Source organism: Mobula birostris, chromosome 2 (genome assembly GCF_030028105.1).
Source record: "Mobula birostris isolate sMobBir1 chromosome 2, sMobBir1.hap1, whole genome shotgun sequence".
NCBI lineage: Eukaryota > Metazoa > Chordata > Chondrichthyes > Myliobatiformes > Myliobatidae > Mobula > Mobula birostris.
The window spans coordinates 167539706-167566742 of NC_092371.1; the positions used below are offsets into that span (position 1 = coordinate 167539706).

At 40.9% G+C, this 27037-nt stretch overlaps 1 protein-coding gene across 3 annotated transcripts in view; it reads right to left on the reverse strand.

Moving 5' to 3' along the window:
• The window catches only part of arid4b (AT-rich interaction domain 4B), a 154971-nt gene that overhangs the window by 70969 nt on the left and 56965 nt on the right, over positions 1-27037 (reverse strand). The window contains exons 5-10 of one of the 3 annotated variants that reach the window (XM_072251028.1): positions 17950-18040; positions 14892-14971; positions 14709-14800; positions 8566-8619; positions 5765-5903; positions 2903-2982 (exon numbers count right to left, since the gene is read on the reverse strand). In XM_072251028.1, the coding sequence (XP_072107129.1) occupies positions 2903-2982; positions 5765-5903; positions 8566-8619; positions 14709-14800; positions 14892-14971; positions 17950-18040 (536 nt within the window). Of the gene's footprint in view, positions 1-505; positions 588-2902; positions 2983-5764; positions 5904-8565; positions 8620-14708; positions 14801-14891; positions 14972-17949; positions 18041-27037 lie in introns of those variants that run through there. The other 2 variants (XM_072251029.1, XM_072251030.1) reach the window with 2 other exon arrangements.

A 27037-nucleotide genomic window follows, 5' to 3' on the forward strand; every position in this document is an offset into this window, starting at 1 on the left:
AATGACAATTAAACTTGTCATTTGTATTGAGGATGTTCAAAATTAAATTTCACTGTATGTTTTGATGTATATGCAGCAAACAAGGCTAGTCTATTTAATCTGTTTTAACCCATCTGCTCACTGCTTTGTTTATGCGAGGGAACATGACGACACAACCTCTGCAAATCAAGAATGGAAAAGTCTGCATGTGAGACAACAGGCTTCAAAAACTGTTTGAGTTAAAGATTCATTTATTATTTTCAAAGTGAACAACTCTGAAATTCTTCTTCTCCAGGTAGCCACAAAACCGAGAAGGAAAAAGTACAGCAGCACAATCCCCCACCCCCGCACACAAAAAAATGAGAAAGGTTAGGTGCAAAACACACAATATAAAAACTATAAGGTTGAAGTCCATATCCAAAATGCAGAAAACCTGGGTACCATTCTCTGGGTCCAGCGTCAGGCTCTCCCCTCTCAGGTAGCAGAATAATCCCCATCAATCAAAAGGCAGGCAGCCGGTGCTCACCTTCCACATTCGCCTTGATATTTCAATCTCCCTCATCACTTTGATTGGTGAGCAATGGAAGCTTTAATCGGTGAAATGGAATTGAACAACGGCTTTCACCCCGTCCTGCAGCCTTCTTGCCGTGAAGTTTGTGCACGCTGCCTCTGCCGCCTGGAATCCTCTCAGAGACTGCAGAGCACTAAAACACAAAAACGATCTCCAAACTTCTGCATTCACCTCAATGTTTCAATCTCCCTCGTTGCTTTAATCGGAGAACAATGGAAGCTTTAACTGGCAAAATGACGTAGGACATCAGCTCGCGCCCTGTCCTGCAGTCCGCCCGCGCTTGCCATCTCTGCTTCCCAGTATCCTCTCGGAGACTGCAGAGCGCTGGAACGCCCAAAATGATTTCCAAATTGCAAATCACAGGCTCCAACATTTCCAGAATCACATTCAAGACGAAAAACAAATGTAGAAGACATAAAAGTAGTGAAATATACGGTTTCAAGATCTATCCAGAAGATGTCAACTGAAGGAGCATTGCACGCAGGCACCATCTTCACCAGAGGTCAACATGCTGATACATCAGGCTAAAGGATTTTGCTGACATAGCAGGCTAAAGAGGGTCCAAGGGCAATGAGAGGGCAGTATCAGGGAACCCCGGAGAATGATGGACAGGGAACAGAGGAGCAGAGACAGAAATAATGCCAAACAGATTCAGAAGTTAGATTGTCAGATCGATGTTTCCACTGAGTTCAATGGCAGTGTTACTCCACCGACCACAAAACAATTAGAAGCTACTACCCATCAGACCTTTAATGCCATAAAGAGAAACCAGTAACATCGTTACTGGTTTCCTGATCTACCAACCCATTTGTCACGCAGGCTGTGACCAGTAGTTCTGAAGGGAACTTCCAGCACTCATCCATTCCCATGTCAGGGCTTAGACAGACCAGCTGGTAAGTTAGGGGCTTTCTGAATGACATTTGCACACTAGTTCATTGCTGAACCCAACATGGAATTAATAGTGGAGTCCAGTCACACTGGGATTCCCCAGCATTTCATGAGTGAATAGGCCTCTCCAGTCTTTCACCAGCAGGATGGGATATCTCACTCGTCTTAATGGGGATTCTTAACCTGGAAAATGGGCAGGACAAATGTGCTTTAATTACTTCTCCCTAAATTTCTACTGATTTGAAAATGCTTTGATTAACTTAATTTTCAATTTTTTAAAATTTATTTTTTTACAGAAAAACTCTCCAGCTTTGAGAAAAGGCAAAGCCCTGTCTCAGCTTTGCCTCCTGTGAAAGGATTTCAAGATATTCAGCATTATGAATGGCAAATCTGTGTTAGGCACCATCATGCGCAGTACTTAAGAGTTTTCAAAAAGCAATTGATTAGGTACCCATCTAAATGTTCTAAGATATGGGATTATAGGTTTGGAATTATGTGTATGGACAGAGGAAATGCCAAAGGAATAGAAACAAAGGGGTCTTTTCAGATTGACTGCTATCATTTATTGTGTGCCAGAGAGATGAGTGCAAAGCCCTCAGCTGCATTACTTAGAAGGGTGGGAAAATTAAATACATTTTATAGCAAAGTAGCAAATCATCAGCCCCCAGACCATATCAAAGCGACTGAACCCGATGTCTGGACGACAATAAAGGCACTAAACCAGATTGGAAAGGATAAGGTGTCGGGGCCCTTTCGACACATGATGTTGTGCTGACCTTTTAATCTATAACCTAATCCTTCCCTCTTTAACACTCCATTGTTCTATCATCCATGTTTCTATCTAAGATGCTCTTACATGCCCCTAATATATCTGCCTCTACTACCGTGCCTGTCTAGGTGTTCCACAAACCCACCACCCTGTATATATAAAGAACTTAGCTCTAACTTTCCTATACTTTCCTCCAAACTCTTTAAAACTATGCTCCCTTGTATTAGCAATTTCCGCCCTGGGAAAAAGTCTCTGTCGGTCGGTCATCGCTCCAAAGTAATTCAGTAATGGGCCCTTATATTTAGATTATCATTCCCCACCCCCCCCATTCTAGATCTTCCAGCCAAAACAAGGATCAATCAGCATCTACAATTCCACTCCCTTTCACCATTCTTGTTCTTCCAAACACCAGCAAATATTAACCAATCTTACTCAAGCTCAGCCACTGCTTACTCCTGCTTCTATTTCATACCTTTTTAATGTACTTAAGCATGTAATGACAAGGAAAGGAAAGTACAGCTCTGTTGAGATTAAACACATGTTGGCAGTGGGGTTTCCTCAGCAGAATGCAGGTGTCGTGCGTAATAGATGCAATGCTGGGTTTTCTGTTGGACTAGATTTCAGGATTAAACCCATGCTACAACAGTGCTGAGTCAAACATGGTTTTTTACAACATGAGCTATGAAAGGACTTACAACTTCCCATCTTTGAATGAGCGAACTAAAACGCTGTCCTTTTTCACTGTGACTTCATCACTGCAGTCCGGCGAAATAACCTGTAGAAACAAAAACGATTTTTGTTTATCAAGATGTACATAGAATAAAATAAAACAACATGATAGAATGTGAACTAAAGATAGTAACTCATACATAAACTTATTGCAGGAGATTGTTTCCATACTGACGTCCTTAAATGAACTCTTCCCTGGTGTGTGTCTTTGGTTAATTTCAAAAGGTTAACTACAATTCTGATTTTTCTGTTAGACAAATATGTAGTGTGCTTTAATCTGAGATCTTAAGCTTCCTCAATATTTTAATTACGTATTTAAAATGGGTGGCAAGTGGTGCAGCAGTTAGTGCTGCTGCCTTACAGCTGAAGGGATTGAGTGCTGCCTGTGTGGAGTTTGCAAGCTCTTTCTGTGACCTTAGACATTTCCTCTCACATCCCAAAGATGGTTAACTCGCCGTTGTACACTATCACTTTGTGAACAACATAAAGAATCAAAGGAACCAGCTCAGAGTCAGGTTTACTACTACTGACGTAAGTCGTGAAATTTTTGTTTGTGGCAGCAGTACAGTGCAATACATAAAAAATATTATAAATTACAATAAGAAAGTGTAGCTCCTATAAATTTATAGACTTGATAACACTACAAATGGGGAGAATGGAGTTGAGAGCGAAAATAAATCAGCCATGATCAAATGGCAGAGCTGCCTCTAAGGAGCAGAATGGCCTAATTCTGCTCCTATGTCTTGTAGTCTTGTATAGACTTGATAATACTGCAAATATGAAGAAAGACTGTTATACTGTGAATAAAGTTTATTTTTGAAATAGCTGGTTTATGTCAAGATCTGATCTGCAGGCTGCTCTCAGGGATGCACACTGAGACTACGCTGCTGGAAGATCATCAACTAGGTGAAAGACACTCTTTAGTAGTTTTGTCATCTCTCTGTGTAAGGCAATGTCCCTATGTGAATGCTGTGGATTGGCATATTCCAGGGCAGGGGAGTACGTGGTGATAGACAAATGTATAAGGTGCAGTGATCGCAGAGGCTGTCAGGAAGAGCCACAGCCAAGGGCCTTGCTGCCACCAGATACTGAATAGCTGGGCTGTGTATAACAGCCTCTCAAACAATATACAAACTTACTTTGAGCTTTGAACATGGGTGTTTGTTGTAAACAGGAAACAAAAGTCGGTGGTGTAGTGGATGGGGCAGGAGGCCGGTAGCGCAGAAGGTCATTGTTGGTTACAACAGAACATTGATAATGCAGGCCTAGGCTAAGAAGTGGCAAACAGAAGTCAATCTGGAAAAGTATGAAGCGATACACAATGAAAGGTCAAATTGGAAGGTAGAGTACAGGGTTAATTGACAGGACACTTGGTTTTAATGCAGCTCTATTAAACTCTGGTTAGACCACACTTGAAGTACTGTCTTCAGTTCTGGTACTTATTATAGGAAGGATGTGAATGTTTTAAAGAGGGTGCAGAGGAGGCTTACCAGGATACTGTCTGGAATTAGAGAGCAGGTTTTATGAGGAAAGATTGAGCAGGTTAAGGTTTCACTCTTTGGAGGGGAGATTGTGAGGTGATTTGATAGAGATGTACAAGATGAGAGAGCCTGAGCTTTTTCCCCAGGAGGTAGATGCGAGACAGCATAATTTTAAGGTGATAAGAGGAAAGTATACAAGGGATGTCAGAGATTGTGTATTTTAAAAAAAAAGATACAGAGTGGTAAGTGCATGGAATGCATTTCCCAGGGTGGTGGTAGAGGCAGGAGTTCCCGGCCTTTCTTATGCCATGCACCAATACCACTAAGCAAGGGGTCCGTGGACCCCAGGCTGGGAGCCCCTGCATTAGGGAGATTTAAGAGACTCCTCAAACTTCAAAGTAAGTTTATTATCAAAGTACATATATGTCACCATATACAACCCTGAGATTCAGTTTCTTGCAGGTATTCACAGTAAATACAAAAAAACATAATAGAACCAATGAAAGACCGCCACCTCCATCCCCAACGAGACGGTCAAACAATCAATGTGCAAACGACAACAAATTGTGCAAATACAACAATAATAATAATAAATACATACGGTAAACAATAAATATCAAGAACATGAGATGGAGAAAGAGTCTTAGACAGGCACATAGATGGAAGAAAAATGGAAGACTATGTAGGAGAGAAACAGATCGATCTCAGAGTAGGTTACAGGGTCAGCACATCATAGGCTGAAGGGCCTGTACTGTGCTGTAGTATTCTACGTTCTATGTGGGGCACTGATGCGTTGCAAAAGAATGTATTGATACGATTGGATAATGAATATAAAGAAAGGCATGGACTGATTGTATTCACTATAATGTATATTTTTGACATAGATAAAGATTGCTATGGAGCAGTCCAATCATAAAAGGGTCTGACTGGACTGATCCATTGTTTGGAATGGCCCCGCTGTTTAGACCCTCCCCTTAACACCATCTTTTTCCATTTTTCACTCTCCATCAATCCTGTTTTCTCGTTTCCATGGTAGCTGGCCATGAAGAAACCACTTTAACAGTGCTAACACACTTCCCAGTGGGCAGTGCACAAATGAGAGAGCAGCTGTTAGCCAAGGTAGCAGCTGCTGCCAGTGCACAAGCAAGACAACTTCCAATACTTTGAAATCAGGGAAAAAATGTGATATCTAGAAACAACCATGTTCTAATTCAGTTGTTTTCTAGTAACACTGATTGGACATTAGAGGAAAATACCAAGCTGGTGCCTATTTAAATACCAAAAATGGGTAAATTCTCACCTTCAGTCAAAAGTCAAAAGTTTAAGTGTTTAAAAAAAAATGCTCACCAGAGCTGGGTACCGGGATGTCTTCCTTTTGTCTCCATTCGTACACTCTACACAGACAATTTTGCCAATTAATTCATCACTTAATCGTCTGTCTTCATCATCTTCATCACTGGATGAAGATGAATCTTCTTCATCAGGGCTACAATGAAATTGCACCAGAGATGAGATCATGCATGCAGAATATCAGAGTGTCTCAAGACATGCGAAACGATAAAAATCACGTAGCATTTTCAAGCACTACCAATGATTAGATAGGGTGGAATATTAACATAATGTGTGTGGATGTTTGTACTTCGGACAAATCACATCACAAGTACATTACTACACTAGTTTAATACAGGCCGTTTCACAAGTTACAAACATCTGACTTATGGACACCCTTTACATATGAATGATCTCCTATAATAACATTAAATTTTGTTCTTATGAATGGCAGAACTAGCTTCCCCTTTCTCTTTCCAGTTTCAGGTAATTGCTTCTTCTTAGCACAGTCCTATGTGCTTCTCAGTATGTTCCTGTGAAGCTGTGGTTACCACATCGAGTGATTTTTATTTTTTTTTTTGACTTGTGGAGCTCTGTAAAAATAGAACCCATTCATTTCCTGGGGTTAGCCTGAAATGTGCCCTTATACAGGTTTCCTTTTCTCATAATGAAAAAATAAAAACAAACAAAGAAATATTGAATAATTTATTGGTCAAGTATTGGGATGAACTCTCATGATTTGCATCCAAAGCAAGGGCATGCTCCTAGTAGGACAGTTGGGGGTTAGTGGGAGTGAGATGAGGTTTTTGAGAAGTTACTTTTGAATGGGGAAAACAGTTAATCAGATGGAAATTTCATGTAATGGTGGGAAGCAGCAGGCACCCTACATAGTTCAGCCTTCTTAAGGTTGGTAGAAATGAATGAAAAACAATGACTGCCTTCAGGAATACAAAGAGTTGAAGTACACTGGTGTCTCAGCGCACAGGGAAGAGATCGCCAAAAGGAGTATGGTATTATCACATATAGAAAGGTACATCATTGAAAGCACTCGAAACCTGATCTGAACACTAGTACAATTCAATGTTGTGCCACAACTTTAACTAAATCTTCAGCTTTTTGTTGGGGATCCCACACCAATGAAATGATTAAAAGAGAATTTTCATCATCATTTGGCTGAGTGTGAGTTACCTGTGAGGGCTAGGCCGAGTGGTATAGCCACTCAGCAATGAAATATGTGCCCAGTGCAGGCATTGCTGGGCACTGGCAGGACAAAGTGCCTGGATCCTTCAGTGGCATGGTAGCTTAGTGGTTAGGATGGCACTTTACAGTGCCAGCAACCCAGGTTCAATTTCCACTGCTGTCCACAAGGATGTTCTCCCCATGATTGCATGGGTTTCCTCTGGGTGCTCTGGTTTCCTCCCACATTCCAAAGATGTACAGTTACCATTAGTAAGTTGTGGGCATGCTATGTTGGCACCAGAAAACCAGCTAAATATTGAAAAATCTAGATAGAGTGGACTTTGTGAGGCTGTTTCCAACAGTAAGAAGTGGAAGACCAGAGGGAACAGCCTCAAAATAAAAGGATCACCTTGTAGAACAAAGATGAGGAACAATTTCTTTCGTCAGAGAGTGGTGAATCTGTGGAATTCATTGCTACTGATGGCTGTGGAGGCCAAGTCATTGGGTATATTTAAAGCAAAGATTGATAGTTTCTCAATTAGAAAGGGTGTCAACGATTATGGGGAGAAGGCAGGAGAATGAGGTTGAGAGAGATAATAAATCAGCCATGATGAAATGGCGCAGCAGACTCGATGGGCTAAATGGCCCAATTCTGCTCCCATGTCTTATGGTTTTATTTCTCTATGGTAGTAGGTATTCAAGTATGTCAAGCTACATAGATCAGACAACAGTTTCTGTCACATTCAAAAGGAGGCAATGAGAAGAACAGTAGAATCTGGGCATCGCCAGAGATGGCTAGGATACCACAACCTGCCCTCAGACGTAGTCACTCTACACCAAACTGGGCATTGTTTCATTACTGTTTGAAACCCACTGGAGGGCATCATTCATTCTGATCAGAGATGTCAATTTTTTTTAAATCACACAAGCAGGGTACACACCTGTTAGCGTTTGGATTCCAGGACTAAGAGCACTTTAACACATCAGCACTCTATTGGGGTAGAGCTAAGCAAGGCACCAGTGGCAATAGGATTAGCACAACACAGATAGTCAGAAACAAAGCATCCTGCCGATTCACCGCTGTCATAACAAAAATCCATCTCTCATTTCAAAAGTGACATTTGATATATGCAATTTATATTACAAAGTAATTGCTTAAGAATGGAATTGAGCACCAATCTTGCTAAAATAAACTCCACAAAACATGCTAATGACTTCTTTATGCACAGCACAAACACAATGCTTTGACATGCTACAATTCACCTGAGGAATTTGATTGACTTTTTAAAACAGCGAGCTTTTATCCAATGATATTTTAAAGCCTACAAGCCACATCCAGTAACAAAACTACAACAAATAAACACAAGAGATTCTGCAGATTCTGGAAATCCAGAGGAACACAAACATATTGCTGGAGGAACTCTGCAGCTCAGGCAGCACCTGTGGACAGGAATAAAGACCAAGACCCTGATAAAGCATTGACTTTTTATTCCTCTCCATAGATGTTGAGTGACCTGCTGAATTCCTCTAGCATTTTGAATGGGTTACTCTAAAACTACAACACAGATTATGTCTTTGCTGACAATATTCCAATGCAGTAGAGAATGGTGCATTATGTTCAATATTAAAATTTTGTTTACCTTTTTAATTGGAGGGGATGGTCACACTTTGAACTGCTACTTTCAGCTTTATATCTGCATTCAATGGCAAAGATTGTTCTTTCAGAATTGGATTACACAAATCATTCCCAAAGACAGAGGTCATTCTCATGAGCAAGACAGTGACTTAGAACTTTGCTCAGGAATCCTATTCCACATAATCCCAAAACCTTCCATTTTGAACAGAACCACTCTGCGAAAAGTGCTTGCCATGTCTCCCAGTTTAATTTGACAGATACACAACAATTAAGGGCTCAACAACTCAGTCTTCAACTAATGAATACTCTGCCAGCACAGCAGTCTCATCACTAGGACAGTGAGCTGTCTACTTTTTACTATTTACCTGGGCTGTGCTCTTCACATGCATTTTGAATTATATTTTCTTAACTTATTTGTGTCAATGATTTGTCTTTATATGCTATGTGTGATGTATGAAATATAGATGCATCGTGGTCTGGAGTAATATTGTTTCATTTGCTTCTATTACACTTGAACTTGAATTTCATCTAAGCTTAACTGATTGGAAGACAATTGTGCTGAATATAACCATTTTTAACAACAGATTATGATATAATCACAGATCAAATTCTTATTTTAGTGTAAAAAGAGTCAACAGAATAAAAAATCTAATCAGGTGGAAATATCATGAAAATCCTACAATCCTACAAATACTGAATTTACATTGTTTCCCAGCCAAGCTCAGAATATGGAGCACTAAAACAAAAACAGAAAATGCTGCCAGCACTCAGAAGTTATATATAGAACAACTCAGTCAGCATTTCAAGTGCAGACCCTTCTTCAGAACTGAAAGATGATCTGAATGAACAGCAAGGCCCAACAAAGGTCAGAGCAGAGGGGAAAATATGTGTATGTACAGCAGAGATGGTTTAAAAAGCCTGAATGAAGCTTGAAAAAACCATGCAGAAGAAATCCCACAGATATTGGGTGCCACGGTGGTGTTACAGCAAGCCTGTCGGTTTTATAGCTCAGAGTGCTCCAGAGTTTGGAATTCAATTCTGGTGCTGTCTATAAGGAATTTGTACATTATCTCTGTTAACCATGTGAATTTCCTCCAGGTGGTCTGGTTTCCTCCCACACGCCACAGACTGGTTAGTAGGCTACTTGGTTGTTGTAAATTGTCATGTAATTAGGCTAGTACCACCGAATCAAAGATGGTGATGGATCATCATATAAGAGGGAGACTGAAATCTGGCTAAGTGGTACCAAAACAACAACCTCTTATCCAATTTCAGCAAGTCCAAGGAGCTGATTATTAACTTCAGGAGGAGGAAAGTAGAGGTCCATGAGCCAGTCCTCATCAGAGGATCAGAGGTGGAGACAGTCAGGAACTTTAAATTCCTTGGTGTTATTATTTCAGAAGACCTGCCCTGGGCCCAGCACACAAGAGCAATTACAAAGAAAGCATGGAAGTGTCTCTACTTCCTTAGGAGTTTGCAAAGATTTGACATGACATCTAAAACTTTGATAAGCTTCTCTCGATGTGTGGTGGAGAGTATATTGAATGGCTGCATCACAGCCTGGTATGGAAACACCACTGCCCATGCATGGTAAATCATACAACCGTAGTGGATACAGCCCAGTCCATCATGGGTAAACTGTCCACATCATTGAGCACATCTACATGGAATGCTGTCACAGGAAAGCAGCATCCATCATCAGGGACTCCCACCAATCAGGTCATGCTCTCTTCCTGCTGCTGCCATCAGGAGGGTGATACAGAGGGCTCAGGACCCACAGCACCACATTCAGGAACAGTTATTAACCCTCAACCTCAGGCTCTTGAACCACAGGGGATAACTCCACTCAATTTCACTCGCCCCATCACTGAAATGCTTCCACAATCTATGAGATTACTTTCAAGGACTTTCCATCTCTGATTCTCGTTATTTATTACTTATGATTAGTGTTTTTCTTTATTGTATTTGCACAGTCCATCGTCTTTTGCACTCTGGTTGAACGCCCAGTCGGTGCAGTCTTTCATTAATTCTACTATAGTTATTAATCTATTATGGATTTATTGATTATGCCGCAAGAAAGTGAATCTCAGGGCGACATATATCTACTTTGATAATAAATTTACTTTCAACTTTGAAGTAGGTGGGTTGCTGGGCGCTGCAGCCAGGGCCGCAAGGGCCTGTTCCCTGCTGTGTCTCAAAATAAAAATCCATAAAACATAAAAGGGAATTAAATCACTTGGAGGTGGAAGCTAAAGCAAACAAAATTGGGAGAACAAAAAATACTTGAATCTTCACATGCCAAGAGGCACATCTGAAATGATCACTTAACTGCTTTCTCTACATATACTGACTGTCCTGCTAATCACTTTCACTTTCATTTATTTCACTTCCAAAAATCTGTCTTATGTATCTGTGAAACTGATCTTGTTACTTCTCCCCCCACTTCTTGTTTTTAGGGTTAGCCCAGCGCGTCAAAGAAAAACACTACACAATACAGTTTTAAATAGTTCTTCTCAAAAATAAGAATGGTCTTATTTATACCAAGTATCCCTATTTCCACTAGTTTGCATGGACAACAGCTTTCTCTCCTTGTCATACTGACCTGGCTCGTGTATCATGCAGTTGGCTAGGACACAACATCAATGGTCGACCTTGACCAACGGAGGCCTCACACCCCTAACAGTAGACAGGACACTACATTGCAACTAAACAATAACCAGTTCCATGAGGGCCATTTACATCAGCCTCACTACTGAAAAACATAAAAGGAACTGAGAACTAAGTAACTCTTAGACTTACTGCGACCCAATGCTCATGAAGCTCCATGATAGCAGTTAGTTGAGGCAATGCAATGATTCATCACAGGAAGCTTGAGCTCTTTACATTTGTAATAAATATGGTCTGCACTACAGAGAGTTGGCAAGTTTGTGTTAATGCAATCTGCCTGGACACAGCGTCGTCAAGTATAAAATACAAATGGCAGTGCAAAGCAGTGAAAGCTGAACAGAAATATTCTGAGATTTCTACACGTGAAGGAGGAGATTCTGAGGTCTAAATGGCGACCACAGAAGATTGTATTGTGAGGATACTAGTCAAACTTTACAACCTGCTCGATCAATGTTAATTCAATCTACTCCCCCTTGATTCCATAACTCTGCTTAACAAAAGTCTAATTTCAGCTTTGAAAATTTCAAACAACAGCTGAATGCGAGTGGCCCAGTGTTTGACAACCTTCTGTGTGAAGACATACTTCCTAAAGAAGTTTACCACTATTAATAAAGTGTTTGCCGACATCAATTTAACCACTGGGCCACTGTAATCTGCTGGTTAAATTGGATCAGAATATACCATCTCAGATTAAAAGACAGATTGGAGGTGGTTCAATACAATTTGATTTGGATATTTATATGTTAGATTATACTTAATGCCAAAAAGAGAGAAAAGATAGATGCCTGCATGCCCTGTTCACTGGCCATCCAGGCCATCCCCATTCTTGCTACCACCATCGGGCAGGAGTTGCTCACATCAGCAGGTTCCGGAATAGTTATTACCCTACAGCCAGTTAACCAGCATGGATAACTTCAATCACAACTCTGAACTGATTCTATGACCTACAGGTTCACTTTCAAGGACTCTTTACAACTCATGTTCTCAGTACTTTTTTAAAATTTGCACATTTTGTCTTTTGTACAATGATTGTTTGTCAGGTTTTATGTATAATTTTCATAAGTTCTATTGTATTTCTTTATTCTCCTGTAAATACCTGCAAGAAAATGAACCTCAAGGCAGTACATGGTGACATATATGTATTTTGACAATAAATTTACTTTGAACTTTGAGAGACAATGAACCATTGGATGGGAATGTAGCCTAAGATGAAAAGCCAGCCACTGTTACAAGCCCCAAGCTGCCAATATAGTACCATCATCTTGCAAAAGTGATAGCAATGTTTGTTCCATCTGACCAAGGCATAGGACAGGATGGATTCAAATTACAAAACAGAAGACCTGGAGTACATTTCGATTACTTGATAAAATTAAGTAAGGTACAAAGAGTGTGTGGACATTATAGACTACTGATTGCAACGTCTTGTGAGAGGAATGAATTGTCATGAATAGTTAATAATATATTATTCAAATTCACTGCACTTAAATATGGAATAAAAGGATATATCCATTGGCTTTATTTAAAGCAGAGTTGACAGGTTCTAGGTTAGAAAGAGAGTCAAGGATCACAGGGAGAAGGTAGGAGAATGTAGTTAAGAGGGACAATAAATCAGCCATGATGGAACGGCGGAGCAGTCTTGATAGACCGAATAGCCTAATTCTGCTACTACGTCTTATGGTTTTATGGACTAAAGGCTCTGAAGATGAAAATTTATGAGCATATGTTATGTTTGACACACAATACTAATGATGGGTCTCATTGGAGCAAAACTTTAGTTCTGTTGCTCACCTGGCTTTAAAGACAAAACAATCAAAATAATTTCAAAATGTGTTAATTGACCAGGTAGCCACTGTAGTTCCTATGCGTTGAGGCACAGGAGAATTCTAGTACTCATGAACTTTCACTGAACTCTTGACAAATGGGGAAAACACAAGTTGGGCTTGGGGTGCTGTATTGTACCATAATGGTGAGAATAATGCTATTATAGTGCCAGTGATCATGGTTCAGGGTTCAATTCCTGCTACTGCCGAAAAGGAGTTTGCATTCTACCCGTGAATACATGCATTTCTTCCAGGTGCTCTGGTTTCCTCCCATATTCCAAAGACAAATAGTGATGGTTAGTGAGTTGTGGGCATACTATGTTGGTGCCAGAAGTGTGGTGACACTTGCAGGCTGCCTAGCTCAATCCTTGTTGATCTGGTTTGATGCTAACAATGCATTTCACTATATGTTTCAATGTATGTGATATGACAAGTAAAACTAACTTAATCTTTTAAAATATCACACAATCCTCACTTTTACGATCAAAGTCCAACTCAGGCAAATGAAATTAAAACTTATCTTTCTTTCTACAGTGAGATACTCATTTAAAGTGAATGAGGTATTTAACCCACCTCGGAGTGGTTGGAACTCATCGAAGATGGGTGAACAACAACTCTCATTACTGAGGAGGCCCTCCGTTGGTCAGGGGCGGCCATAGATGTTGCAATATGTAGCATGTGAGTGGATCCACATCCAACCCTTGTCATCTGTAGCCAGAGGTTGGCGAATCTGTGGAATTCATTGCCACAGATGCCTGTGGAGGCCAAGTCATTGCATATATTTAAAGCCAGTGTTAACAGGTTCTTGATTAGTAAGGGCTTCAGAAGTTACGGACAGAAGGTAGGAGAATGGGGTTGACAGGGATAATAAATAGGCCATGATCGAATGGGCGAGCACTCAATTAGTTGCATGGCCTAATTCTGTTCCTGTCTTATGATCTTGCAGTAAAGATGATTCAGAGGAATGTCAGAGGGTGGAAGATAATTGTATCAGGACCTGTTAACGTTTTAAGCTTCATATCCTAACCACAAATTTAAATCTTCACAGTAAATACAAATGAGAAATCATGTGAAGGAAAATATCTTTGCCAACTTGTTACACTGCACTTAGACATTCCCACCCGTAACAACGTTGCTAAGCTGTGCGATTACAACTTAAGAGATCGAAGTAGGTAGTTTACATGACAAGCAATAGAATTTACAATGGGGGATAAAAGTTGGATAGATGTGTATTTCTTAATATTGTCTATATTAATAACAATAATAATGGTTTAAGAAAGTACATGGTACCATATTTGCAAGTTATGTTAATACATGTCCTAAGGATATTTAATGATGCAGTCACTATGGACAGTGCTCTGGCACGGAAAGACAATGGAACAACTAGGTTGGTCATTTTTCATAGTGAGATTGTGATGGCCAAGGGAACTCTGGCAAACAGTTTTTAAAGAGATTTAGGAGGACCCTCCCCCACCATGGAAGGCGCAGTAAAGGTGCAGTAAACTTTACATCCAAGTTACATGCAAGTCATTCATATAGATTTTTAAAGGCACTGAAGAAAACTACTAGGCCTGCCAAGTCATTGCCAGTATAAGTGAACAGAAGGCCCCAAAGGAATACCTTAATATTCTAAATCTATATACTGCAAATTATTACTCACACTGGATTAGACCTTCTTCCGCGGTTGGACTTCTTTCCAATGACAGGAGTGCCAAAATGTTCAGGATTGGTAAGAGGCAACTGGTCAAGAGTCTAAAACATCAGCAAGAAAAACATAATCAACAGATCCATAGAGAACCCAGGATCAAATCAGCAACGTGTAATGCTTCTTTTCTCCACTAACCTCACTTTCAGCAAAGTGTCTCTCTCCTTTCAGGCAGAGGGACGTTCGTCTCAATGTCCTTTCATCACCATCGTCAAAAACTGTAACCAGACACACAACACTGGTCAGATAAAGTTACTTTATAAAGTTTCAGAGACTACTGACAGAAAATGCATACAGATCACTGCACAGCAACACGCCATTTGGCCCGACTGCACTATGCCTGTGTTTATGCTCTACACAAGCATTATCCTAAGCTACTACATCTCATCCTAGATCAAGCTTACCCAGAAATGGATCAACGCCATTTCCCTCAAGCATGACCTCTGACATTAAATGCCACATTCTCACTACTCCATGGAAAAATTTCCATTGGATTTATTCTTCTTACATTTATGCCCCCTAGTTTTGGCTGACATATTTTCTTTACACCTACTCTATCAAAGCCTGCCAGTGCTTAAAAAATAACTTCACTTTATAAATATGATTATAAATTCTCAACTTTGTTATCACCTCTACAGATCATTCTATCACGTATTTTCCAGTGCCTATGCATAACACTCAAGTATCGTCTAACTAATCTTCTGTTAAAAAAATTAACATAGTTTCTCTGCTTTTCACTTTGAGTTCTAGAAATAACTTAGTGCATGGCTTGAACTTTTCATGCTCCATCTTAAATCAAGATATTCTTTACTTGATCTTTGAGTTCCACATCCTTCTCCTCCTGGTCGCAAGTACAGAAAAGTTAACTTGATAACAAGTGGTTGGTGAACACTGACCAAAATGTCCATAAGACCACAAGACATGGGAGCCAAATTAGGCCATTCAGCCCATCAAGTCTACCCTGCCATTTCATTATAGGTGATTTATTCTCCCTCTCAATGCCATTCTCTGCCTTCTCCACATAACCTTTTATGCCATTACTTATCAACCTCACAACCAATATACCTGATAACTTGGTCTCCACGACAATCTGAATTCATTAGTAAATGCGCTAAATATACCAGATTCAAACTTTCAATACTTCCTACTGAACAGGAGCATGGGTTTTATGATTCCAATAGAACAACATACAAGTAACATAATGCTAATCTATCTAAAATGTGATAAGCATTGTAAAACACAGTACTATGGTGATGCTCACGAAGCAGTGCTGTCCTTTTATCAACCTATCCCACCCCGCCAACATGGCCCCCTATTTTTCCATCGTCCATGTGTCTAAGAGTCTCTTAGATTACTGTACTAATAAGCATTATACTAATTATTCTGACAAGAGTGGAGTGTAAGAGAGATTAAGACTGAAAAAAAGCTACAACAGAGTAGTAAACAAACCTGAGTCTTTCATCTACATATGCACAAGAAAGGACACAAAGAATATCAGTAAAATAGGCTGGAATAATGGCAGAGGAAAGGTGTCCTCAATGGAGATGACAGTCCTTGAGCCAAATGGAATGTTGGTGAATTAAGGAGAAGTGGAGTTTCAGGAACCAGCCCTCGTGGGCAGGGCAGGAGTCCAGGATACAGGCAGGTAGTTAGTTTACAAATAAGAGAAAATCTGCAGGTGCTGGAAATCCGAGCAACTCACACAAAATGCTGGAGGAGCTCAGTAGACCAGGTAGCATCAAAGTAAAAAAGTGCAGTCGACATTCCTTGTGACTGCTTGGCTTTCCTCCAGGTGCTCTAGTTTCTTTCCATATTCCAAAGACATATGGGTTAAGGTTAGGATTAGTAAATCATGCTATGTTGGTGACACTGCTGATGTCTCAACACATGCTCAGACTGTGTTGGTCATTGTATATCTTGTTGAAAATAAAGCTATTCTTTAAAATCTTTCTTGAACTCACTTTAAAGTAGTATAATGTAATTTTTTTATGTTCTTTGTTCTTTCTCCAAAAATCAATACAGCATATTTTTCTGTGTTAATTTCAGCTATTATGAAGCCTTGCACTTGGTCCTAAAAACCTCACTGCAAAAAGCCTTCCAGTCATAAAAATCAACTTGTCAACCTCTGCCTTTGTATCCTGCCACTGAGCCAATTTCGGCTATAACCTACCAGAGTTGTAATTTGCTAAACTTTATGTCATGTGTATCTAACACACTACCATCGTTGCCCCTTGCTTGTTCTGAGAACATTCAATTATCAGTTAGATAAGACCATCCTAACTCAAACCCATGATGAATATTTTTGTTTAACCATTGCCTTCTTTAAGACGATCCATCATAATATTTTCTTCTGAGTTAGGTTGATTGGACTATCCCTTTCTCTATTTTAAATAGCCTTCTAGTGGTCCTGTTTTCAGACCCTCTCTAACTACTATGTTCTGTTGAGATTCAGATTCATTTATTACATTGAAACATATAGTGAAATGCATCACACAGTGAAAAGAGGAAATTCCTAATTTTTCTCAGCAGAAGCAATACACTTCATCCAGGTCTGCTGTACCGCTATAAAACACACCGAAAGACCACATCAGTAACAAAAGCTGTGCTGGGGTACATTCTTTGGGATAGTTTTCCCACCATTGTTGTTGGATCCCTTTTTGCTGTATGCCATCTGTAAGATTTGTTCTCCTTTTGCTGTATGCCACCAGTAAGATTTAGGATAGCATAGTAGCATAGTGGTTAGTGTTATGTTATTACAGTGCCAGCGACCAGGGTTCAATTCCCATCATTATCTGCAAGGAATTTAAACATTCTCCCCATGAGTGCGTGATTTTCCTCCGGATGCTGAGGTTTCCTCCCACACACATCCTACAGTTAGGATTAGTGAGTTGTAGGCATGCTATATTGGCTCTGGAGATGTGAAGATATTTACGGACCATCCCCAGCACATCCTCAGACTGTGTTAGTCGTTAACACAAATGACGCATTTCACTGTATGTTTCAATGTATGTGTGGCAAATAAAGCTGACCTTTCACCCAACATTCTTCCTGGAGAAATTCATTGTGAACCTGCTAATGGTCCCTGATAGTTTTCCCACCATTGATATTGGATCTGTAATAATTCATTTTTCCCTTTTTGTCATATGCTACCATGAAGATTTAGCTGCAGCACAAGTTAGAATTACTGTTTTCTTACCCACAGTGTACCAGCTTGCATCAGTCAGCTTATTGATGACTGCTTCTTGGCAAGTTCCATCAGGGTTCTTGACTTCGACGACTGCTCCTACCTGCAATGCAAGTCACAATCAATCAGTAATGCATCGAGCAGAAGTATCATCCATCAGCTGTGATTATTCAAAAGCACTATTCAAGAGCTACACAGAGAATTGAGAACCGGGTAAATACTTCTGATAACTAATGTTAAGGAGCCTGAAGACACACATTCAAGGTTTTAGGAAGAGCTTCTTCCTCTCTGCCATACGATTTCCCAACAGACCACGAAGCCATGAACATTATACATACATACATGTATATACACACACACACACCACAAAATATCACAACATATATCAGCGATATCAGATCTGATTCTGATAAATAGATAAAATGTAGCCAGCTCAATAATATGCAGGGTAGCCTGGAACACCTTCCTCTTTCAGCTGTACCTCACTAAACAAAACACCAGACAGCATTACATTGAGCAATTTACATTAATATAGCACCTTCGACATATTCCTTCAGAGTAACAAAGATGGTTGGTGTTTTAAGTACTGACTCTACTTCAAAATGGAGTGTGGAATGGGAGACAGGGTTCCTGAATGGGCAGTAATGACATCACAAAGAAGTTAGGTGACTTTACAAATAATACTGGGTCTATATGATTAGTTGGACTGGTTTTGCTCACCAGAGAGCAAACAGAATTTTCTACAGTTTGCTTTTCACTAGGATGGAATGAAAATGTCTTCAGGATGAGTGATAAGTTTGGTGGACCAGCTAGTTTTTTTCCTATTTATCAACCTTATAAAGTAAAAACCAGTTTTACAGATAACTGTATTAGCCAATGAGTTAAGAGAAGAGAGAAGTTTTTGTCCGAGTTTGTTGAAGTTCACTGAGTTCACTAATACACTTAACAAATTCGATTCACTTAGGAAAACAGTCTACTTCAGGAACAAATATCACTAATTTCTCCCAATAAAAGGCAGAAAACTGAGCACAATTAGAATAAAACGATTGGCTCAATATATTTAATTATTTTATCATTAAAGAGACACAGACACATGGATGATAGAGAAATGGAAGCCTATGTGGGAGGGAAACATTAGATTGATCTTGGAGTAGGTTAAAACATTGTGGGCTAAAGTCCTGTATCACAGGACCATAAAACATAGAAGCAGAATTTGATCATCTGGGCCATTGATTTTGCTCTGCCATTCAATCACGGCTGATTCGTTATCCCTCTCAACTCTATTTTCCTGCCTCCTCCCTGTGAACTTTGATGTTCTTACGAATCAAGAACCTATCAACTTCCACTTTAAATATACTGAATGACGTGGTCTCCACAAGCATGTGTAGCACTGAATTCCACAGATTCACCATCTTCTGGCTATGGAAATTCCTCCTCATATCTGTTCTAAAGGGACATCCTTCTATTCAGAGGTTTTCCACTTTATTTCTGCTCTTAAAGGCTGACATTTCCCTCTGTCTCCTGCCAGTACTGTTCTACAGTATATTCTATGTTCTCAAATCAGTCTGAATCACTGACATCAGTGTAATCATGAAGCTCAGTTTATTTGTTAACTATTAAAACTTAACTTCTTTTGCTGGGAATATCACTGTCACTAATTGTAGCCAGATTCCCCAAAGAAATTCAGGTTATCAGAAAACGTTGGTCAACATCAGGAGATACGGTATTTGCACAGATAACCAAAAGCTTGGTTAAAGAGACATTAATATAAGGGGGAACTGAAAAGCGTAAGACATTAGGAATTCATGAGCTGAGGATTCAGACAGATAAAGTATGGCTCTCAAATAAAGGTGCAGAAGAAATCAGGAATGTATTAAGAACTTACAAAGATGTAGAATTCAAGAAGTTACAGAGATAGAAAGGGCAAGGCCATGAATATATCTGAAAAGACTCAGAATTTTACATTTTAAATTGGACAGTAAATGGGTACAAGAACTGTGATGCAAGTTAGAACATGGTCCACAGGTTTATGGAAAGGCTTCAGTTTAGAGGGAATAGAAAAATGTGATCACTCAAAGGCATTGAGGGAGGAATTCATCAATAAGTATCTCCCCACCAGTCTCTGCTTTTAGCTCACCAGCATCAAGTTCAGAATTGCTATTCACTGGGTTGGTCAGAGGTGGTGGCGGAGCAGAGATGGATAAGAGATGTGGACTTTGAGGAGATGGAGCTGCCTAATAAACAATTTAAAAGCACCAATGCCAAGAACTTTTCTTTTCATTACAAATGAGACACAAGGAATGCCTGCAAAGAGAATGTTTCCACCAATGCAGGAGAATTTTGTTTGCAGACGTTACACAGAATACTGAGAATCTCAAGATAACAAAATAATTGTTACTTCAGATCTGATGCAGCACAAAACAAAACACAATAAGATAAAGAACACAATAAATATAAATACATAAGATAGCTTGTATACAGATTAATTGTATGTCCAAAAGTGATGCCAGACACAAGACTGTCTGTACATAAGGCAACTGACAAGAAATGATAAAGTAGTGATGGTGGGGTTGTGGTGGGGTGGGTTGATGGGTGGAGGTGTTGAATAGCCTTACTGTTTGTGGAAAGTATCTTTTTAAGTCTTGGTGTGGATGCTACTTAGCCTTGTCTAAGATGGGATTGGGACAAACAGTCCATAAGCAAGGTGGGAGGGATCCTTCATGATGCCCTGGAGTAAGGTCTCAGTCCAAAGAGTCAAATGTTTATTCATTTCCATAGATGCTGCCTGACCTGCTGAGTTCCTCCAGCATTCTGTGTTGCTTTGGATTTCCACCATCTTAAAGTTCAAAGTAAATTTTAATATCAAACTACATATTGTACATATTACCATATACAACCCTGAGATTCATTTTCTTGTGGGCATACTCAACAAATCTAAAGAATAGTAACTATAACAGAATCAATGAAAGACCACCCAACTGGGGCATTCAATCAGAGTGCAGAAGACAACGAGCTGTGCAAATACAAAAAGAAGAAACGATAATACAAATAAATAAGCAATAAATATCAGAACATGAGATAAAGAGTCTTTGAAAGTGAGGCCATAGGTTATGGGAACATTTCAATGATGGGGCAAGTAGTGTTGAGTGAAGTTATTCCCTTTGGTTAAAGAGCTTGATGGTTAAGCGGTAGTCACTGTACCTGAACCAGGTGTTGAAAGTCCTGAGACTCCTGTACCTTCTTCACAACGGCAGAAGCAAGAAGAGAGCATGTCCTGGCTGGTGAGGGTCCCTGATGATGATGCTGCTTTTCTGCAACAGCGTTTCATGCAGATGTGCTCAATAGTTGGGAGGGCTTTATCCATGATTACAGCTCAACAGCTAACACCATCACCCCTCAAAATTAATCAGTAAACTCCAAGACCTGGGCCTCAAAACCCCCTTTATACAATTGGATCCTGGATTTCCGTTCTTGTAGACCCCAGTCTGTTTGAATTAGCAAAAACATATCCTCCACAATCTCCATCAGCAGAAGAGCACCGCAGGGATGTGTACTTAGCCCCCTGCTTTACACCGATGACTGTGTGGTTTAGTACAGCTCCAACACCATATACAAGTTTACTGATGACACCACTGTCATGGGCCCTATCAAAGGTGAATCAGCATACAGGAGGGAGATTGCAAATTTGGCTAAATGGTATAATAACAACAACCTCTCACTCAAAATCAATAAGGCCAAAGAACGGATTGTAGAGTGTAGGAGAGGGAAACCGATAGTCCACGAGCCAGTAGTCATCGGAGGATCAGAGGTGGAGAGGGTCAGTAATTCCTGGGTGTCACTACCTCAGAGGACCTGTCCATATAAATATAACTGGAAAAAAGCACAACAGCGTCTCTACTTCCTCAGGAGTCTGTGGAGATTCAGCATGACACCATAAACCTTGGCAAACTTCTTTAGGTGTGCGGTGGAAAGTGCGCTGATTGGCTGCACTTCGGCCTGAAGAGGAACACCAATGCTTTAGAGCAGAAAATCCTACAAAAGGAATTTGGCCCAGTACATCATGTTAAAACCCTCCCAACCATTGGGCATATTTACATGAAATGTTGCCGTAGAAAGCAGCGTCCATCATCAAAGATCCTTACCGCCCAAGCCATGCTCTTTTCTCGCTGCTGCCATCAGGTAGAAGGTACAAGTGCCTCAGGACTCGCACTGCCAGGTTCAAGAACAGTGCTACCCTCAACTATCAGGCTCTTCAACAAAAAGAGATAACTATGCTCGTTTAAGGACTCCGTTATATTGTTATTTCATGTCTGTCATTTATTACTATTTATTTATATCTGCATTTGCAGAGTTTGTTTATAGTTCCTTATGTTTGCAGTTACTGTTCTATAGATTTGCTAAGCATGACCCTAGAAAAAGAATCTCAGGGTTGTACGTGGTGACACGTATGTACACTGATAATAAATTTTACTTTGAACTTTGATGCACTGGGCCGTATCAACTACTTTTTTATGGAAGGATACTGGTGTTTCCATAGCAGGCTGTTACATAGCCAGTCAATATACTCTCCACTGCACATATACATAGAAGTTTGTCAAAGAAGCTCAACAAGAAGCTCAGAGACCTCGGCCTTCATGCTGCCTTGTGTAGCTGGATCCTACACTCCCTGTCAGATCACCAGCAGGTGGTAAGAGTGGGCTCCCTCACCTCTGCCCCTCAGGCACCTCTTTTACTCTCTGCATACCCATGACTGTGTTGCCACCCACAGCTCCAACCTGCGAATTAAATTTGCTGATGAATCTACATTGATTGGCCTACTGAGGCAGCCTACTGAGAAGAAGTTATCACCCTGTCACAGTGGTGTTAAGAAAACAACTGCTCCCTCAACTTTGCAAAAATAAAGGAGCAGGTTGTAGATTACAGGAGGAATGTAGACAGGCTAACTTCTATTGACATCAGTGGATCTGGGGTTGAGAGAGTGAGCAGCGCTAAATTCCTCGGCATACACGTCACCCATGGTCTCACGTGGTCTGTATATACCGGCAGTGTGGTGAAAAAAGTAGAACAGCACCTCTTTTACCTCAGATGGTTGAAGAAGTTTGGTATGGGCCCCCAAATTCTAAGAACTTTCTACAGGGGCACAATTGAGAGCATCCTGACTGGCTGCATCACTGCCTGCTATGGTAACTGTACTTCCCTCAATCGCAGGGCTCTGCAGAAAGTGGTGCAGACAGCCCTGCGCACCTGTGGATGTGAACTTCCCACTATTCAGGGCATTTACAAAGACAGGTGTTAAAAAGGGCCCAAAGGATCATTGGGGACCCGAGTCACCCCAACCATAAACTGTTCCAGCTGTTACCATCAAGGAAACGGTACTGCAGCATAAAAGCCAGGACCAACAGGTTCCGGGACAGCTTCTTCCACCAAGCCATCAAACTGATTAATTCATGCTGATACAATTGCATTTCTACGTTATATTGACTGTCCTGTTGTACATACTATTTATTATAAATTGCTATAAATTGCACATTTAGACAGAGACATAATGTAAAGATTTTTACTCCTCATGTATATGAAGAATGTAAGTAAGTTTTAGATGTCAGCTGAATTTTTGCAAACTTCTAAAGTAGTAGAGACACTGCCATACTTTGTTTGTAATTGCACTTACGTGCCTGGCCTAGGACAGGTTCTCTGAAATAATAACACCTTGGAATTTCAAGTTGCTGGTCCTCCAATGAAGACTGGCTCATGGAGCTCTGGTTTCCTTCTCCTGAAGTCAGTTTCTTGGTCTTGCTGACACTGAGTAAAAGGTTGTTGTTATAACACCACTCAGCCAGATCAGATGCAAGCACCTTTGGGCTATAGTCATTGAGGCAGGTCACCAGGTTCTTCTTGGGCAGCGGTATAACTGAAGCAGACACAAGAGGTTAAAGATCTCGGTGAACGCAGCAAACAGTCGATCAACACAGGTCTTTAGTACATAGCCAGGTATCCCATCCAGGTCAGATGCTTTTTGTGGGTTCACCCTCCTGAAGGCATCTTGCACGTTGGATTCAGAGCCAGAAAACTTAGGGTCATAGAGGATGTAAGACTTCATGGTGGTTCCTCTACGTTTTGATGGTCAAAGAGAGCATAGAAAGCATTGAACACATCTGGAAGCATGACCCTGCTGTCTCCCATGTCACTTGATTTAACTTTATAAGAGGTGATAATATTCAAGGCCTGTCAAAATTATTGAACATCCTTCGTTGATTCAAGTTTCGTCTGGCATTTCCACTTTGTCTGAGAGATCATTTTCTGGAGATCATGCCTGGACCTCTTGTAACTTTGTTGGTCACAGACATGAATGCCTCTGAGGTGCCTCTCAGCAGATTTCAGATCTCATGGTTCATCCAGGGCTTCTGATTGAGGAAGAATTTGAATGATTTTATGGGGACACGCTCAATTACAGCTGTTTTAATGAAGTCCATTACCACCATGGTGCATTCATTCAGATCCCCAGATGAGTGCATGTACATAGCCCAGTCCACTGACTTGAAGCAATCCTGTAGTCACTCATCTGACTCCCGCGACCACTTCTTTGTTGTCCTAGTCTCTGAAGTTTTGCACTTTAGTGTCTGCCTGTAGGCAGGTAGGAGAAGGACAGCCAAGTTGTCTGATTTACCAAAATGCAGTCTGGGCAAGGAACGGTAGGCATTCCTTATCTTAGTACAGTCGGCCCTCCATTTTTTTGGCGTGTGCCTGTGTGTGTGCGAGTCTGTGCATGTGCGTCTACATGTCTGTGCGTGTGCGTCTGCATGTGTGTGCATGCGTCTGTGATGATGTCTTTTTCATGGCTTTTTTACAAGGTGTGGAGCGAGGGAGAGACTTGTGTGGTGCGTCACTCCACACACAGACATTTTCGCAGTATTTTTCCCTTTATTTTACGAGGTCGAGTTGCAATCTCGACACTCAACCCGGCACCGATGGAAAGCGTACTCAGGAGCAGATCCGACTGGTTTCGAACCCGGGAACTTCTGCTCCTGGGTTAGGCGCTGATGTCATTGCACAACCAGCTAGCCCCAGTCGGCCCTCCTTATCCGCGGATTCCGCATGTGCAGATTCAACCGACCGCGGATTGGGACAACCCGGAAGTTCTCTCTCCAGCACTCGTTGTTTGAGCACGTACAGACTATTTTTTCTTGTCATTATTCCCTAAACAATACAGTATAACAACTACTTACATAGCATTTACATTGTATTAGGTATTATAAGTAATCTAGAGATGATTTAAAAATACAGGCAGTCCCCGAGTTATGAACGAGTTCCGTTTCTGAGTCCGTCTTTAAGTCAGATTTGAAGTCGGAACAGGTACATCCAGTATTATTTAGCGTCAGTTAGTCAAACGTTTGTCGTAGTATATAGTATATATTTTACCTTTCTATGCATATAAAACACTTGAGAAACGTATGTATTTCAATAATTAAACCACTGCATTGCTTAGTAATAATTGTAGCTTTCATCGGGGTAGGGCCCTTCACGTGTTCCATTAAAATTGTTCCGATTGTTGACCGACTGTAGCCTAACGCTCTTCCAACGAACAATGGCGTTTCACCTCTTTCCGATCGCTTTATTACTTCCACTTTATTTTCAATCGTGATTGTGATTATTTTCATGAACAGAAATACTGTGGATTCAGAACTGCGCCGGGTCCTAAAGTCCACTGCACTAAGACAGGTTAAATAAGGTCCGGGGTTCCGCTGGGTCCTAAAGACAACTGCACTGGACAGGTTAAATAAGGGACTTGAGCATCTGCGTTTTTCGGTATCCGCGAGGGGCCCCAGAACCAATCCCCCGCGGATAAGGAGGGCCGACTGTATAACAGTGGTCTAGTGTGTTGGGACCTCTGGTGCTACAGGTTATATGTTGATGGTAACTGGACAGGATTTTCTTCAAACAAGCCTAGCTGAAGCCTCCAACTATGATTTGAAATGCATTGGGATGGACTGTTTCTTGCTTATCATGAGGTATCGCAAGCGCTTGATTATAGTCGGCGGCTGGTGGTATGTAAACTGTGGTCAGGATTACGGAAGAGAACTCCCTAAAATAGACCAGGCAGCATTTGACCATTAGGTGTTCAAGGTCAGTGGAACACAAGTTTGACAAAACTGCCACATCAGAGTATCAATGAGAGTTTACCGTAAAATACATGCCCCCTCCTTTTGCCTCTCCCGTAACAGCAGTTTGGTCCATTCTGTAAATCAAGAAGCCTTCAGGTTTTATTCCTGTATCTGGCATGCCCGGAGAAAGCCACATTTCAATCAAGGAAACAATGGAACAGATCCTCATTTCTCTTCGATTGAGCTGTCTTGCCCTCAGATCCTCAATCTTGTTCTCCAGTGAATGCACATTTGCCAATAAGATGTTGGGTAAAGGAAGCCTCATCCTTCTGCATTTCAGCCTGGCTTGGAGTAACCCCCCCCCACCCCCCAACTCACTTTTGACCATGGCAATGAACCTTCGACCTTTTAAAACAGGGGTGTCAAACTACCGGCCCGCGAAAGGGTCCAATCTGGCCCGCGGGATGATTTGGGGGGAAAAAAGGTATATTCACGACCATTTACTATGTATCTGTACGGCAGCCACTCTCTCTCCCACCACTGTCTGTGCCGCCTGCTGCACCAGCAGCTTGTTGTGAGTACTTAGAAAACAATAGGCGGCAGTTAACCACCCGCTGTGCATAAGCACCTACCACCCTGCACCGAAGACCACTAGGGCCCCACTTATGTCGTCAGACATACACAGAGTACTCAGGTAAGTAACACCTGTAGCAAGGCTGAGACTGTTTGCTGCTGTGGTTCAAAATGCTTTCCAAGAAAAGAGGAGTTGACATCGAAGGTCGGATATTCAACGATGATTGGAAAGATCGTTTTTACTTCTGTGAGATTAACGGCAAACCTGTGTGTCTGATATGCTCGCGACAAGCGGCTGTGGCAAAAGAGTACAATATCAAACGACACTACGAGACGCCACACGGAGAAAAATATTTCAAGTACACAGGATGACTCAGACGCTAAAGGTAAACAAGCTTGAAGCAGCTCTGAAAAAACAGCAATCAGTG